We start from the raw sequence: 15,187 nt of genomic DNA on the forward strand, positions 1-15,187 counted from the left end.
GCAACTGTCTCCAGCTGGTGCTGTTCAAGGTTACTAGTAGGAGCCCTGTTAGTAGGTTAGCACATTGGCAAATGAGCTTGTGTTTTCCTCTTACCGCTGTCTTTTCCAAACACGAGGAGAATGCTAATCCTATACCAGAGTCGTCATCCAGCAGCAGAAGCAGTGCAGGAGATGTTAAGGCAGAGGAAGGACTATAGCGCTAATAACCTTTGCAATAGGTCCTTAGTTGCCTTAGCTGGTCGTAAGGTCTCAGAAAATCTGCACCTTCCTTGGACGTGTAGAGCTGTTAACTGGATCAGGTCAAAGCAAGTGGATACAAGTGGTCTACGGTTTTCCGAAGCGATTGAGGAGGCTCCTGAATTGCAGTGTCCTGATATCTCAGCTTGTGGCTGCTTATGGCTTTCTCACAGCTTGGAGAAGGGTGGCCTTTTTGGTGCTCCAATTTGGACTGGCCAGAAACAGCCACCCCTGGAAGGTGAAGCTGTAGAGATTTCCTTGGAATAAACATGGAAAGCTGTGTCTTGGGCCAGCCTGTTCAGGGAATGTGTTAACCCACTGAGTGCCTGCTGACGATGCCTGTTTTTTCCTTACTTCCTTGCCTGCGGGGTGAAGCCTTGGTGACTGGTTCTGCTGCCTTTGCCAGAAACAAGAGACTTCCCAGGAGTGTAGGCTTTCCTGCCTGGCACTCTGTAGAAGGTGAACAGGCACCATTTGGGCACCTTGGCATCCACAGTGCCCTCCGTGTTATTTGGTTATTCCTAAATCTCGCTGTTCGAGGCATTTGTCCCAGCCATAGGCGTAGATGGACATCATGAGGGTACCTGTCTCAGTGCTGTTTGCATCAGCCTGGCTCAGTGGGATTTGCTCTAGTCCAGGCAAAACACTTAATTTCTGCATTTCTTTTCTTTATGCCCATTCTTTGTGTCTGGCTTCACTGAAATCCTTTTCAGACTTTGCCCCAAACTCAAGTTTGGCCCAGCATGTTGCTGTCTTCCCTCTGGAGTGTGCAGGGGGAAAATCAAGGGCAGTGGTTCAAACTGCAATCAGGTCTGCTTCTTGAGAGGGCTCCTTGCGTGGCCTCTGAGAGGCTACAGGGTGCATCTGCACAACTGACAAAAGAGCACACATTTAAATTGTTCAATGTAAAGCAATCGGAGATCCTTCTAGGATGTCAAAACAATCTTCAGACCATCCTCTACTTCAATTTTCCCAACTGTAAAAAAGAGATAATGAGACATAATGACTCTTTCTTTAAAGCAGACATCCAAAGTGCCTAATCTAAGCCCATCTCCTTAATTAACTGTCTGAGCCTCAGGCTTTAAGCTGAGTAGGGCCTGTATCTCCACACCGCTAGTTTTTTTACAGCACGTTTTAAGAGTGGGAGAGAAGCGGCTAGATTCTGGACATGCAAAACTAAGAAGTGGTGGAGTTAAGTCACTCGAGGCACACAAATAGTGGATCTGTTTCCCCTTAGAGCAGCTTCGTGTTCTTATCTGTGCTCTGAACATGTAGCTGAGATGTCATTTCTGCCTTTTGAACCAAGCAGGTATATTTTGGAAAGGAAGAGCAAGCTGCTGATGGAGGTCTGACCTCTGTGTACAGGATGAGGGCTTGTGTTTTTGGGTAGGATTGTTTGATTTGTTTCTTTGAGAAGAATTTGTTCCCAGCACCAGTATTTGTCACATTCTTTGCATAGCATGAAATTCTCATGGCGTTAGTATCTCAGTGTGAAACAGGATCCAGATAGCTGGAAGCCGTCCGTATGTGGGATGGGGCAGAAGGCGGTTCATTTTGTTCAGACGCTCTACACAATCCTAGCGAGAGGCAGTCCTTGTCCTGCAGCCCTTGAACTGGATCAGTTGTAGCACATGAGAAGGGAGGGGTAATGATCTCCTCTTTGCTCTTTTTAAGCTGGGGAGCTGAGGCACAGTACTATTCAGTGCCGGGCTTGGGGTCCCAGGAGGAGCTTGTGGGATCATGGGCAGCTGAACCCACAGCCGCTGCTCCGTGGGAGTGAGGTGACCTAATGCTGCGCGCTTTATACGCCGAGAATCCAAGGCCGTGGGTGGTAGATCATCTTCACGCAGATGTGAGCAGAGCCCTAACAGCCTGTTGTTGGGCTGGGAGCCAGCATCGGTCCCAGCATCGCAAACTGGACACTGACATCACTCAGGATGTCAGGACGGAGGCTCTTTACTGACCAGGAGCTGTATTCTACACCAACAGTGTGCAGGCAGCTTCTCGTGGAGCTCTGTTGGGCTCCCATTTATATAGCAGCTTACTAAATGATATCCAATTTTACTTTATTCTCCTTCTTCCCTTCTCGTTCCACCAGGAAAATTACTAGGGATTGAATTGTGTCAGGGGGCTGGGAGAATGGATCACTCCAGGCACGAGGAGACCTTTGAGTCAGGCTGGTCAGATGAGTTAGACGCTGCAGACGATGAAGAGAGACGATTCTGTTCCATGATGGAGCAGCTTGGAGCAGCTCAGATGTTTGAAGAGTAAGTAGGGGAGTTGCATGGCATTACTTCTACCCTGTTTTGATCTTGCAATATACCAAAACTTCAAAGGACCAGCAAAGACCAAAGAGGTGAACGGAGCTGCTTGCTTTCTGAAGCGCTGCTTGGGCTTTCTGGTACTGCTGTCTGGGGGTTTCATATGCTTGGTAACCAATGCAGTGAATTCTGGATTGTTTCATCAGTTATCTATTACTTTTAGCGCAGTGCTTTTTGTAGAGAGTTTCCCAAACTAGAATTCATACCGCAGCTGTAAAATGTAACAGTTGGTGGCGTGGAAGCCCATTTACACACACCAAATGAAGTGTGGAGGGTTAGACTGGGTGAGGAGGATGAGTGTGCTGTCTGTTCCAGAACGGTGTGTGACTGTTCAAGTACATTCAGATAATCTTAGTTCTGAGTCTCTGAAAGACCTGCGCTCAACAGGCTGCTTGGGACTGGGCTGATCTTGAAGAGAGCGAAAGGCTAAACTGGGCAAGGGATGCTCACCTGAGCCTTGAAATTTGGTGTTAACGCCCTTGCATGTGGCCCCAGTAGAGTCTGCTGGCACCAGTGTCGTCCAGCCTTTTTTTAGGGTCTTCCCAAGTGAAGCATGATGCATAACTGGTTCTTACTGATGCACGTCTGCTGCGGCTGGGGTGCCCAACTGCATCTGCGGCAGCGGTTTTTTTCTGGCATCGTAGTCCAACAGTGTTGCTGCTTTCCAGGGAGCAGCCCAGATAGGGGCAGGAGGCAGACAGGATTGAAGACAGAAGCTGAGAGTGAAGGAGCTTGCTGCTTTCAGAGCTGCATCTGTCATGAAACAGATTTTTTTTTTTTTTTTTTGTCTCATTTGCATTGTAATGCAAAGCACCTGCATGCTTCTTTTAATGCTAAACAACTTCTCCTGTCCTGAAAAATTCTGGAAAGCTGTTATGCCTCAACTAATGGGATGATGCTGTGACAGGCCATATTGCTGTTCTGGAAAAACAGTCTCGGGTGTTTAAAACTCTGCTTTCAGAAGCATCAGGTCTTAAAGTGGAACTATCCTGTTTTTATTTTGACCGCTTACTCGCAGTTTTAGGCAATGAGTTTAGTAGCTACTTCATGTCATGCCTTTGTGCCAAGCCAGCTGTTGTAAAGAAGTAATACAAAACAGAAGCTAATTGGGGTTGGAGCAGGAATCTGAACTATCTTCACTGTTTTTGCTAGAAATAAATGGTTTTGTTTGTTAAGGGGACTCAATATGTTCTTTTATCTAAAACACAAAGTTTTAATGAAGTGCTAGTAACTTTTTCAACTTGAGACAGAAAAAGGAGGCTATCATGCAACAGTGTCAGGGGGAATCAAGAGCTTTTTGGTTGTCTTTTTGTTTGTTTTTTCACAAAGAATATTAAGGGAGACAAATACATAGACAAAGAAAAACAGACATTTGGTAATGTCTGTATGTATAATTATTCTGTATATTCCTCCAAAGTACATCATGGATTTAAAAAAAAAAATTATTAATAATAAGTTCTTCCCTAAGAAGAAGCGTGAAGTAATGTCTGCATGCTTATAAGACTTTTTGGGAAAGAGTAAGTTTATAGGTGCTGTGTTCAAGCTGCGATAAATTAAATGCCAAAACAGTGTAATCGTTAGTGCAGGTTTAGAAAAAGATTTTGGGGTTTTTGGGCTTCCTCCGTTATTATCCTGATATGACACCTGGGCAAATTTGCTTCCTTTTTTTGTGTGCCTCAGTTTCCAAACCTGTAAAATAAATAAGTAAGGAGGGCTGTAGCAGCTACCACTACAGTCCCGGTGTGTGAAAAACACCTGTGTGATGTGTGCTAAAATCCCTGGGCTATAACAGTTTGCTGCTTGACCATAGCGACAGCAAATTTGCTGAATGTTCATCTCTTCAGGTCTTGGTTTAGACACCAAATGTGTTACTGCTGAATACTTGGAATAGTGATCATTCCAGGTTTGCTTCCTAGATGGCTTTCCTTTCCCTCTTTCGGATGGCTTCCTTTATTTTAACCTCACAGTAGATCTCACCCCACATGCACGCTCCGTCACTGTCCAACTTCGCCCTTTGCTATGCTGGTATAATGGAGGTTGTCACAGGAGAAGGGCGGTTTGTCTGTCCCGAGTGCATGTTGGAATTGGAATAACAGTCCATAAGATGACACAGAAGCTCATTTGCTTTCCCTCTCTTTTGTATGCTTGCTCCAGTCCACGTGAGATTCGGGAGCTCTGGGCTCGGCTACGAAAGGAGCGTCCTGAGCTCTTATCCAATTTTGAAGAGTTTCTGCTGCGTGTTTCATCATACATAAGGGAGGTGAATCACGAGAAGGAGTCCATGGAACAAGCATTGAAGCGGTAAGGAGAGCATCATGGCCATTTGCGGTCAGGAACCAGCTGATGCTTGGATGCTGCCTCAAATGCAAGGAAAGGCTGGGTTACAGGATGCAGAGATTTTTCTTGCTGTAATAAAGTGATTCTCTATCTTGATCTGATCCCTATGGGTTTGTTTTGGATCAGTGCCCACCATAACATTTGGTCTGGTTAGAATTCCACTCAGTCTTACACTGGTATTAGTAGGGATCTGTTTCCATCCTCCTCTCCTGTTTTCTATCTATTTTCTTTCTCTGTCCCGACCTGTGTGCACCCTGCTTTTTGTAGGAAGGAGACAGACCATGACCGGGAAGTCAGGTGCCTTTACGAAGAAATGGAACAACAGATCAAAGCAGAAAGGGAGAGGCTGATCTGCCAGGTACCTCATCTCTCTTGGCCGAAATCAAACTTCCTCTGGCCTGAAGCAGAGGTGGTGGCTCATCTGTCCAAGGAACAGCTCTTACTGTGCTGGGTGTTGTATGCACAGCGTATGTACTCTGCGATACAATATGTATATCTTTACCTCTCTAGGAAGCACTGAGACATGACAGGAGTAACCTGCTCCAGAAGGAACTGCGCAGCAAAGAGCAGGAGCTGGAGAAAATCCTTTACCACCAGAAGAAGGTAACAGGACCTAAATCCTTTCTAAAGAAGTACATCCCTTTCTACCGTCTTTCTGCTAAGGCCTTTTCTGGCTGAGAATGGGTTTTGTGTGCGGAGGGTTGGTACTAATCTGGTATTACCTAGTCTAGTTCCCTCCTACCTCTGAAGGTGTTAAAGTGATTGGTTTGTCTCCTGTGAATGTTCTGTCCAAGCATTTTCTTATCAGGTTTGTTTTCTCGTCACAGTCTATCGGTTGTACAACAACTATTTGGCAAGAAAGAGGGTAAAAATCTGGAAGTTGTGAGTTTGGAGCCTTTTGAGGTGTGTAAGAAAGCTGTGTGCGGATACACAAGAGCCAGATTTCTCTAGTTTGTTTTCTGGCTGCTCCAAAATAACCCAGAGTGAACAGTTCCATGACACTTAGAACTGTACGTACTGTATATTTGCATTTTAGCACCTAATGACGTACTGATTAATCAGTCACAGAAAAGATGAAGGCAGAAACTTTCCTTTAGCCTGTGGTCCCTGGTACAGACATTTGTATGGGATAGTCCATTCTGGATGTCTTTTTCCTTTCTGTCTGAAGAACTGAGACATGACCCCCACAGAAACAAGTCATGGGAGGTACCTGTAAGAGGCTGGTGACTGGGAGTATCCAGGTTGGATACCTAGCTGTGATGTGGATGAAACAGCTGAAATCACCAGCTCATTGTGCAGCAGCTGGAAAAGTTAGCAAAACGTAGGTGCCATCAGGAAGGGTATTGAGAATAAGATAGAGGATGTAATTTTCCTGCTGCCCACACCCTTGATGTGCCTCAGTTGGCATGTGCAGTTCTTGGTTTCTCTAACTCCACCGTGTCCTTCTGAGTATGAAGGTGCAGAAAACGAATGCGATTCAGGAAGTGGAGCATCTGCCTTAGGAAGAGAAACCAGGAAAGTTTAGACTTGATTTTGGAGAGGAGGAGACTGAGGCAAGATCTAGGTGAGCTTCATATGGACTCAGGAAGGCGGTGGATAAAGGCCCACATACAACTGTTACTCCCTAAATCCTGCAACAGCAGAGGTGAGGGACTCGCTGGAATGGTGGTTTCTGGCTGTACTAAGCTACGTGGATAATCGGGTCCCTCTTGTGGCGTAAAACCAGTATTCTAGGGTATTGCTTCCCAGCGCAGGCAATGTAAACGGGAGAGCTGTGTGTGACGGAGGGGTCTTCGGGAGAGGCAGATTTGCTTTACTTAAAGCCTGTCCTCTGGCTCATTGAAAGGTCTGCGGAAGACCTTTCTGATCACCTGAAAGAACAGGCTGTGCGCAGGGGTTGCTGGCTCTTGGTCTCAACTCCACTGCTCAGCATATGTGGTCATGCTCAAATTTGCCCTGATGTCCAAAGGACTGGAAGTCTCCCGACAAAGCCGGGTGTGACTTGTGCTTGTAGCCTCAGAGGTGGGAGATGTAGGGCTTGTGTTTCAAGGAACCTAGGAGCGGTCCGCTCTGTTCACTCCTGCTCACGACTCTTGTACGTGTGTGCTGGTAGAGAGCAGGGTAGCAAGAAAAGAGTGCCACGGTGTGCTGCTTTACTTTGCCTTTGAGAGAGCGAGGAGGTAGACTGAGAGAGATGACAAGCTGAAGGTGTAAATGCAGAGGCTGACTGCTACCTACTACGCTGGTCAGAACTGGTTCCTGGTGCTCCTTTCTGCTTGCAAGCACAGATTGTATAATTCTATTTTGGGGCTGTGAGTTGTCAGGTGGATACTGCAGTTTCTGCAATAGCACCAGCTTCAGCAGAGGGCCCTGGTTAGCTGGTATCGCTGGCTAGATACTGAAGTGTCAGTATGATCCTTCTTGCAATGCCCCGCTTGTCATCTGAGATGGGTGGGTTTGACGGCTGCATCTGTCTTTTGACTCTTCCCCATCTACGCCAGCCGTTTGTGAGGAATCGCATCACTGGTTGAGTACGTGCCTGATTTTGGGAAGTTCAAAGCCTGCTGTCTTGTTAGTTGTGTGGGGGTCTCGTGCTACCTCGAGTTCAGCTGTGCCCCAGTGGCATTTAAACAGCATCTCTAGCCTGAGGTCCTGTCTCCAACAGTTGTAAAGGCCACCTAATCGCTGGACTTCCCAGGTGTAGCGTGAGACACCCCTAGCACCTCGATATATCCCCCTTTCAGCTGCCGTGGGCTCAGGAAGCTCCCAGACTGGAGCATGCATTTCAACAACTGTGCTTGATAAGTCCCGACAGACACACCCTTGCTTCTGCCCAAATTTTTCCAGTCCTCCTTTGACCCTCACTTGCACTCTGATTTCTACTATGCCTGCCTGACAGCAGCAGGTTCCTCACGCTGCCCGAAGCGCTTCCTCAGCTATGCCTCACTAATTGCATCACTTGCTCCCCGGTGCTGGCACGGATGGTGAGAAATAATTGCTTCCAATTCACCTTCTCGATGCCACTGGTGGTCAAGTGGTGTTTATCTCCCTTCTGCTTCGTTGCTTACGTCTGCTTTTCCAGCCTGTTTTTACAGGCATGTTTGTAGCACAAACCCTTCCTCTCTGTGTTTTAACCTCTCCTTTTCCTTGCCCATTGCAGCTGGAACATCAGCTGCAGTCGCTGAACTCGGAGCAGCTGGAGACCCGTGTGCAGAATGAAAGGCTCCGGCACCTGAATGAAAACCTGCTGGAAGAGGTGGAGAAAAGCAAATGGGAGCTGGAGGCGGTGAAGGGGCAGTTACAGAAGCTCCAGAAAGAGGCTCAGCTTGAGCAAGAGCAGAAGGACAGGTGGGAATGGGCAGGGAAGGGGGTGTCAAGGCAGGAACCTAGGCAGAGAAGGCAGAGTGGGCAAGTAATTAAAGGATAAGGATAATTAGAAGCCTTGGTTTCATCAGAGGATCGCCTGTCCCTTCTTGAGGAAAAGTATTAACATCCCAGTGATCTTACAGGCCTAAACAGGGAGTGATAATGCTGCCTCCAGCCTGCCTTTAGCGGGAAATGAATGTGTTAATGGATATCTGTTTAGAAAAGCAGTGTAAAACTACCAATGTTCCTCAGTCTAAAGGAGGCTTCTCCATTTATTTTCCAGTTCACCATCACCTCTATAAGGTTCCTACAGAGCCTCTTCTAATCACTTGTTTTCCTGTTTCTGGGCTTCATCTAATAATATGTAGCTAAAACACTGGGATGTTTCAGACCCAGATGGCGGTGAGCATCCTTCCCATCTCTAGCAGCTGAGGAAAGTGGAGTGTGAAAGGAGAAAATGGGTTGCCTGTCTTCATACTGGAGGAGAGCAGGAGAGCTGGGGTACAACCCAGCCATCCCAGCTCCTGCGGCAGTGCTGCTTCCCCTGAATCCTCCCAGCTTAGGGCAGGCCCTTATCTTGGAGAAGACTCTGGGTGTCCCTGAGAAAGGGATCCTTGTATTTCCTCTCCTGTTAACTTATTTCCCCTTTTAAAATCGCCTTTGCCCAGGGATGTGTTTAGAGTCTCCAAGAACATGCAGAAAGAGAAACAAAGCCTTCTTCGGCAGCTGGAACTCCTCAGGTAAGAACTGGCTGTGGGGAGATGCTGAGCAGGGCTGGGGGAAATGCCGAGCTCTTGTGCACATAAAGGGCTGAGGTTGCAGCACTCCCACAGAAAGCTACGGGACTGTATTCGAGCAGTGCTCAGACACTGCTTGTTTCTCCAGGTCCAGAGAGAGCTGTGCCACCTGGCCAGCTCTGCCAGAGAACAGGCTGCGGTGTTTCACCGAGTATTCCCACCACTGGAGGAATTTAGTCTTCCCTGCTGGTTAAGGGGACCATGCGGACCCCATTACGTGAGCTGGGATACTTGGAAATCCCAACATGTCCAGCAATAACTAACATCTTTATCTGTGTCCCAAGCTCCCTTTCTGTTCTAGCTTTCAAATGTTGGGCTTTACTCCATTTTTGATGAGTGCTTTATTGTGTCTCTCCTGTGTCTTCCTTTGGAGCAGAGAGATGAACAAGAAACTTCGAGATGAGCGAGATGCTTTTGAAGCCAAGAAGCTGGTTAGTCTCAGAAAGAAAATCCTAACTCCCAAACACCCTCCTTTCATCTGCTGCTGTTGCTGTCACCACTTGGGGGCCTGTCACTTCCACGGGGGACAATGACCTGAGCTCACCAGGCCTGGTGTGGTGCTTAATACAGACTTCACAGCACCTCTCTGCCCGTGCTGGAGACAAGCTCTGCTGGTTGCAGTTGCCAGTCCCTGGGTTTAAGCCTTGTGACTGTTGCGCAGCCCCGTGCAGGGCTGCGGTGGGTGCTGCCTGCTGCACGTGTGGGGTCTGCGCGGTGTGACAGGCACTGGGCACACGCCAGGAAGGGAGTGAAGCTGGATACATCCCGGGAGCTGGGTGGGGAGGAAGACGATGGATTCCCAGATGTGCTGCCAGCTGACTGGGGGTGGAGAGGCACAGGAAGGTTTTGGAGTTTCTCTGACCCCTTGAGTTTGTAGCAGATGTTTTCAGATGTTCCTCTGGGGCAGCTCCCCATTCCTGTGAACTCTGCTGGGGTGGAGGTGCAGCAGTGAGCCTTGTGTCAGAGGGCTAGGAGGAGGCAGGGGGAACCCTCTGGAGCAATCAACTCCATCTCTGACCTTTCCCAGTCTCCAAGATAAGTATGAATATGTGATCTATTTTTAATTCTTATTATTTATTAATGAAAAAGTCTTTGTATTCCCAAATGTCATTGTCAAGGCTGCTCTGTGCTCTTCTTGGACCCATCCCTGCCATCATGTGTCTGTCTTTGCCTGCTCTGCCACCATGCCCCATTTGAAGATCTGGAAGTGGCTGCCTTGCAGTGAAGACAGGCAGTGGTAGGCTGCAAGAGACTGGCTGGCTGGTGTGTAAGGGAACGTGGAATGAAGCACAGGGCTCATGCCCAGATAGGGGACGAGATCTCCTGCTGCGGGAGAGGCTGCAGTTCTTCTCCAAGTGGAGCAGCAGCTGTATAAAATAACTTCAGTAACTTTTGGATGGAGGCAAGGTGTGTTTGTGTGTACCTTTTTGTGTGTGTGTGTGTGTTTCTGAAATCTGAAAGATCTTGCTTTTATTCCCCCCTTCACTCCATTTTCAAAGCTGCAAGGTATGTGTATGTGCACCAGAGCGTCCTGCTCCCTCTTGGAGAAGTAATCAGCACTGTCACTCTGTAGCAGAGTCCAGTGCAAGCAGGCAAAGAAAATGGTTCATTTTCCTCTTTCCATGCGTAGTGCTTCATCAGCTTCTGGGTTCCTGTGGGTGGGGTGGGTGGCCCATGGAGACCGCGGTTCAGGTATATACCTCTGCGTGTGTAAAGCTTGTCTGCTTCTGTTCTCCTCTCCTTTTCCCTTGCTAGGACCTGCTCAGGGCTTCTCTGAAACATGACAGTTGCAGGTGGATGTAAGAGAGAGCCTAGCAGAGACGGTCCCTAGTACAGAGGAGCCGCTTTCTCCTTTCTCCCAGTGCTGGCAGTAGGGATGGGGCAGCAGGGTGAACTCCTACCACCATTGCTCATCTGGTAGGGCTGTGTCATGCCGGGCAGATGAAGCCTGTGCTGAAGTAAGGGTTTTTTGCTTTGTCAGCCAGGACATCTTGTTGGCCACTCTTGTTTCAGTCCTCAGGAAAGCAGGGCTCCAACGGATTGCAGGGATGCTGCTGTCATCACACACCTGCAGATCTGCTGTCCAGCCTGTCCCACTGTAAGGGGCAGAGAAAACAGCTATACTTCCCTGCAGCAGCAAAAAGGAGAATCCAGCCTTCTGATGAGGATCCCTAATCACTCTTACCAGAGACTACCAATGTTTTTACAGCCTAAAAAGAAACCCAAGGCCTTAATACCATCTGTTAGTGCTGGGGAGAGCTGTGTTATTTCTGTGAAATGAAGGTGTGGTGAACAGCGGTTCTCTCTTAGCAAAGATCTTGAAGTGGTTGGGAGGAGGAGCTGGGCTGTACGTGGCTGACAGCAGCCCAGTGCTGTTCCTTTGCACTTCTCAGTGCTCAGCTTAATACCTTGCTCTTCATAAGAGTTTCTGGCCTTGCCAGGGTGCACCGACCCTGGCCCCACGGTGCTGTGGGGCACTGTTTTGCCCCGGTGGTTAGATCACAGATAGCCACCGCTGCTGGGTGCTTTAAAGACCTATGGGCTGTGGGTTCAGTATCACAGCCATGACTTACCTGGCTATAGAGTTATGCTTGCATGCTGCGTATTGACAGCAAATTTCATGTCTGCTGATCATGAAGAGTGTTCTGGGACTTTGACTACATTGGACATGTGTTTGTATTTCACCGATAAATCAGAATCTTTTTTCTGTCCCTCTGATGAACCAGAATCTTTTCCATCCAAAATGCTTGTACGTGTGCTGTTGTTGCTGTGGAATCCTTGCCATCGTGTGTTGTATAGCTGTGATGTTACATCTGTCCCTTTACCATCCTGGTGAAAAGCCAAATGTCACACAAACCTGGCAGGCCAATAAAGCACGACAGAACCGATGGCAAAGCATCCCGTTGTTTCTCCTTTCTTACCCAGGTAGGTGCTCTGCAGGCTGTTTCCTCTCCAGGTAGGGGATGCCATAGCAGATTGCCTGGGAGGCCCTTTGCTTCACAGGTGACGTGAAGGTTGTGGTTCGGCTCCGGTGGGCTGTAACATGATTTCCTTGTTTCTGTGTGTCTAGAAGAGTGCCCTTGAGCGAACCTGCTCAAACCCTGAAAACATCCTCCTGCATCCCTGCTGGAGAACCACTGGCTGGCTGAACCACAGCCCAATATCGGTGTTGACTGAAGGGTCACTATGTGCCTGGGGGTCCTTTGCCTTGGAAGATATGTGCTCCACAGTTGTGAGCCTCTCCCTGCTGGGTTGTTTCTGTGCCTGGAGCTTCTCTTGAACACCAGGTTTATATGTAAAAAAAGTTCTTGGGGTGTTTTTTTCCCCTTCGAAGTTCCTAGTTGGGTGAGGCCCCTGCAGAGCCCAGAGTGTCTCCGTTAGTCGGACTGCACGGCGGCAAAGGTGTTCTGGGAATTCTGGCCAACAGAGCAGTTTCTTATTTTTTGCCTTTTAAAATAAGCCAGGGGTTACTGAGGAAATTGTCTTTGTAGCCCTCCCCTGGGCTGCGGGCAGCATGAAGGCAGGCCTGTCCAGAGCTGCCTGCAGGTGTGTGGTCAGGTCACAACTGCTGCCGGAGGTGGATCTGGCAAGCTGGGAATTCTTCTTTCCCCACCTTCACCCCCAGAAGTAACTTGTGAGGGCGCGTCGGAAATCTCCGGCCTTAGAGAGCAAGTACCTCTCCCTTTCCCCCGGCGCTGGGGCGGTGGGCACCTTGCCACGCCGTCTCTCCCTCTGTCTGTTTTGTGCCTGTAGCCAGAGCAGCCAGCCGGTCCGTTTGGGGGTGCGGGGGGGGGGCTAGGCTGTAGCATGGCCCTTGGAGGAGCTGGCAGGGCAATCCTCTCTGCCGCAGGCTCTCCTGTGCGATCTCAGGCACGTTGTTCATCTTCGACTCTGTGGGGAATGACAAAGCTGCCGTACGGGGGAAAGAGGGTTGCGAGAGGAGTTGTCCTGCTTCCTCCTTCTCTTCCTACCGGCTGTAGGAAGGGTGTAGTGTGAGGTAAGTAGGAGGAAAGCATGGAGAGGGACGTTTGTGTAAGGCAGAGCACACACACTACCCTTTGCAGAGCGGTCTCCTGCCTTTCTTGTGGTGCGTGTGCAGCCGTGGGTGAGTACTGGTGGAGGGGTGCTAGCGCCTTCTGAGGAAGGGGCAATGGGTCTGTCCCACAGAACATCAGCCTAATAAAAAGGCAGGTGGGGAAAGAGAGATTCAGCTGTGAGACCATGTGGAGAACAAGCCACAGAAATAAAAGCTCTGGCTGGCTAGAGGAAGAGTTCAGTTTGGGGCACCACCATTACTGATGGATTTTGTTGCAAAGGGGAAAGCAGCAGCAGCGATGCCTTCTTGCCTGAGTTAAATGAACGGTGAGAAGCTGACCCCTGTGAGCCTGTGCTCACCTCCATCCAAGCCTGCTGGCAGGGTGCTACGCTGCAAGGTGCAGGGGTGCAAGGGGACCAGCCTTGCCTCCCTGAAGCGGTCTGCAGGGGTGGCGAGTGGTTGAACTGGGGCTGGTCAGGTTCCTGGGTGCTAATGACGTTCTTCACCCCTTTTCTTTTCAACTTCCAGGCACCTGAGAACAAAAAACCCCTGTTGAAGAAAGGGTCAGTGCTAGGCAGTTACCTGCTGGATGACAAGCCGGTCAAACGGTTAGATGGGCGTCTGTGTTGTGTTTGTGGTGTCGGTCCGTGCCCGCTGGAGTACCCTGTCAGTCCAGCTGCGTCCCGTGTCTAGTTCTCCCACCTTGGTGCTGGCTGGTTTGGGGAGCGTGGCAGGGGGGTGACCGTGGCTCTAGCTGCCTCTCGGCGTCAGGTGGTGCTGGCTCAGCATGAAGCTGAGGATGCTGTTAGCTGATTCCCACAGGCTGTGCCCCCCTCTGGGCTGCTCCTACGTGCAGGGAGCAAACCTAAACGCCATCAGAAGCTGTGAGAGTGTTCGTGGGACAGGAGTCACGAAGGCTGCCTCTGACCGAGTCAGGCAGCTCCGTTAGAATGACTGGATCATATCCCAAGTGTGCCAGCTCCTCCTCAGGCAGAAACCCTGTCCGCTGGCAACTCATGCCAGAGCTCATATCCCTGGGACATGGGAGAGGGCAGGAGTTGCACAAGGCTGGTGTTCTCTCTGGCAGCTGAAAGCCCCAAGGAGAGGGCCCAGCTCCAGGTGGGTTCGGGGTTTATCCTGCCCATCTCTCCGCAGCTATGCAGATGCTCACCTGGCACACCGGCCTCCCCTTCAGCCAGGGCAGGTGAAAACATCTGTAAATGTCTGTGTGGTTAAGACCTTATGTTTTTTTCTGCTCCCCCCACCCCTGACATGCAGACTGTACAGTGGCTTCCATACCCACAGGTGCCTGCTTGCCTGACCAGTGCTGGCATGAAGCACCAACCCTTGTGAACTGGTTGTGTGACCAGCACACCAGTTCTGGCCAAAAGCCTGGTTCCTCTGGGAGGCATGGGAGGCCAGCCTAGAGCTGGATCTCTCTTGCAGCTGCTGGCCCCAAACAACTTTTAAAGGTGGCGTGCTTCCCTGTTTCCTACCAGGTCTCTGCAGAAGGTTCCACTGTTTCCCAGTTACTCCTGGTGCCAACCAGAGACATGTGTCTAGGCTCAGAGTTTCTTCCAGCTTAGACTCACCAGTAATGCTTGCAATTCTGGTAGTGGCATTTAAGAATTGAGCTTCAGACTCCTGGGCTCATGGACTGATGGAAAATGGGGTGAACTGTGGAGCAGGGCTGATTCTTCAGCCCAGGCTGAGGTTGCTTGAATAGGTCTGAGGCAGGGGCGTTTTGTGGCTGTGTGACTGGTAGATGTACCATGGGATCAGACAACCGAGTTCTCCCATCCTCCTCCCCAGCTATTTCTTGCAAAGATCCTGCTGGCTGCTGCTGGCGTAAACCCACCAGAAGGGCTTAACAGGTGGAGAAGTCTGGCAGCGAGGGTGATGTGAGAAGGGGAGAAGTATTTGTTGGTCCTGTCTCTGTCCCAGTGCTGTGTCACACCTCAGTGCTTGAGAAACATGAATAAAATCCATTACATCTGGAGTCACTGTCAGAAAGTTTTGTGTTTGTCCCTTTCTTCCCCCCACTGAAGAGGCCTTTGAGACTCAGCCCCTCGTTGCTGTGACTCCTGGCTGTG

The 15,187-nt window shown here is 49.5% G+C and overlaps 1 protein-coding gene across 1 annotated transcript in view; it reads left to right on the forward strand.

Annotated features, from left to right (window-relative positions):
- The window catches only part of CRACR2B (calcium release activated channel regulator 2B), a 39,746-nt gene that overhangs the window by 13,685 nt on the left and 10,874 nt on the right, over positions 1 to 15,187 (forward strand). The window contains exons 4-11 of the mRNA XM_056353143.1: positions 2,336 to 2,504; positions 4,713 to 4,859; positions 5,163 to 5,253; positions 5,406 to 5,498; positions 8,056 to 8,243; positions 8,930 to 9,001; positions 9,435 to 9,489; positions 13,623 to 13,702. Of these exons, the coding sequence (XP_056209118.1) occupies positions 2,336 to 2,504; positions 4,713 to 4,859; positions 5,163 to 5,253; positions 5,406 to 5,498; positions 8,056 to 8,243; positions 8,930 to 9,001; positions 9,435 to 9,489; positions 13,623 to 13,702 (895 nt within the window). The remainder of the gene's footprint in view (positions 1 to 2,335; positions 2,505 to 4,712; positions 4,860 to 5,162; positions 5,254 to 5,405; positions 5,499 to 8,055; positions 8,244 to 8,929; positions 9,002 to 9,434; positions 9,490 to 13,622; positions 13,703 to 15,187) is intronic.

Source organism: Falco biarmicus, chromosome 10 (assembly GCF_023638135.1).
Source record: "Falco biarmicus isolate bFalBia1 chromosome 10, bFalBia1.pri, whole genome shotgun sequence".
Taxonomy (NCBI): domain Eukaryota; kingdom Metazoa; phylum Chordata; class Aves; order Falconiformes; family Falconidae; genus Falco; species Falco biarmicus.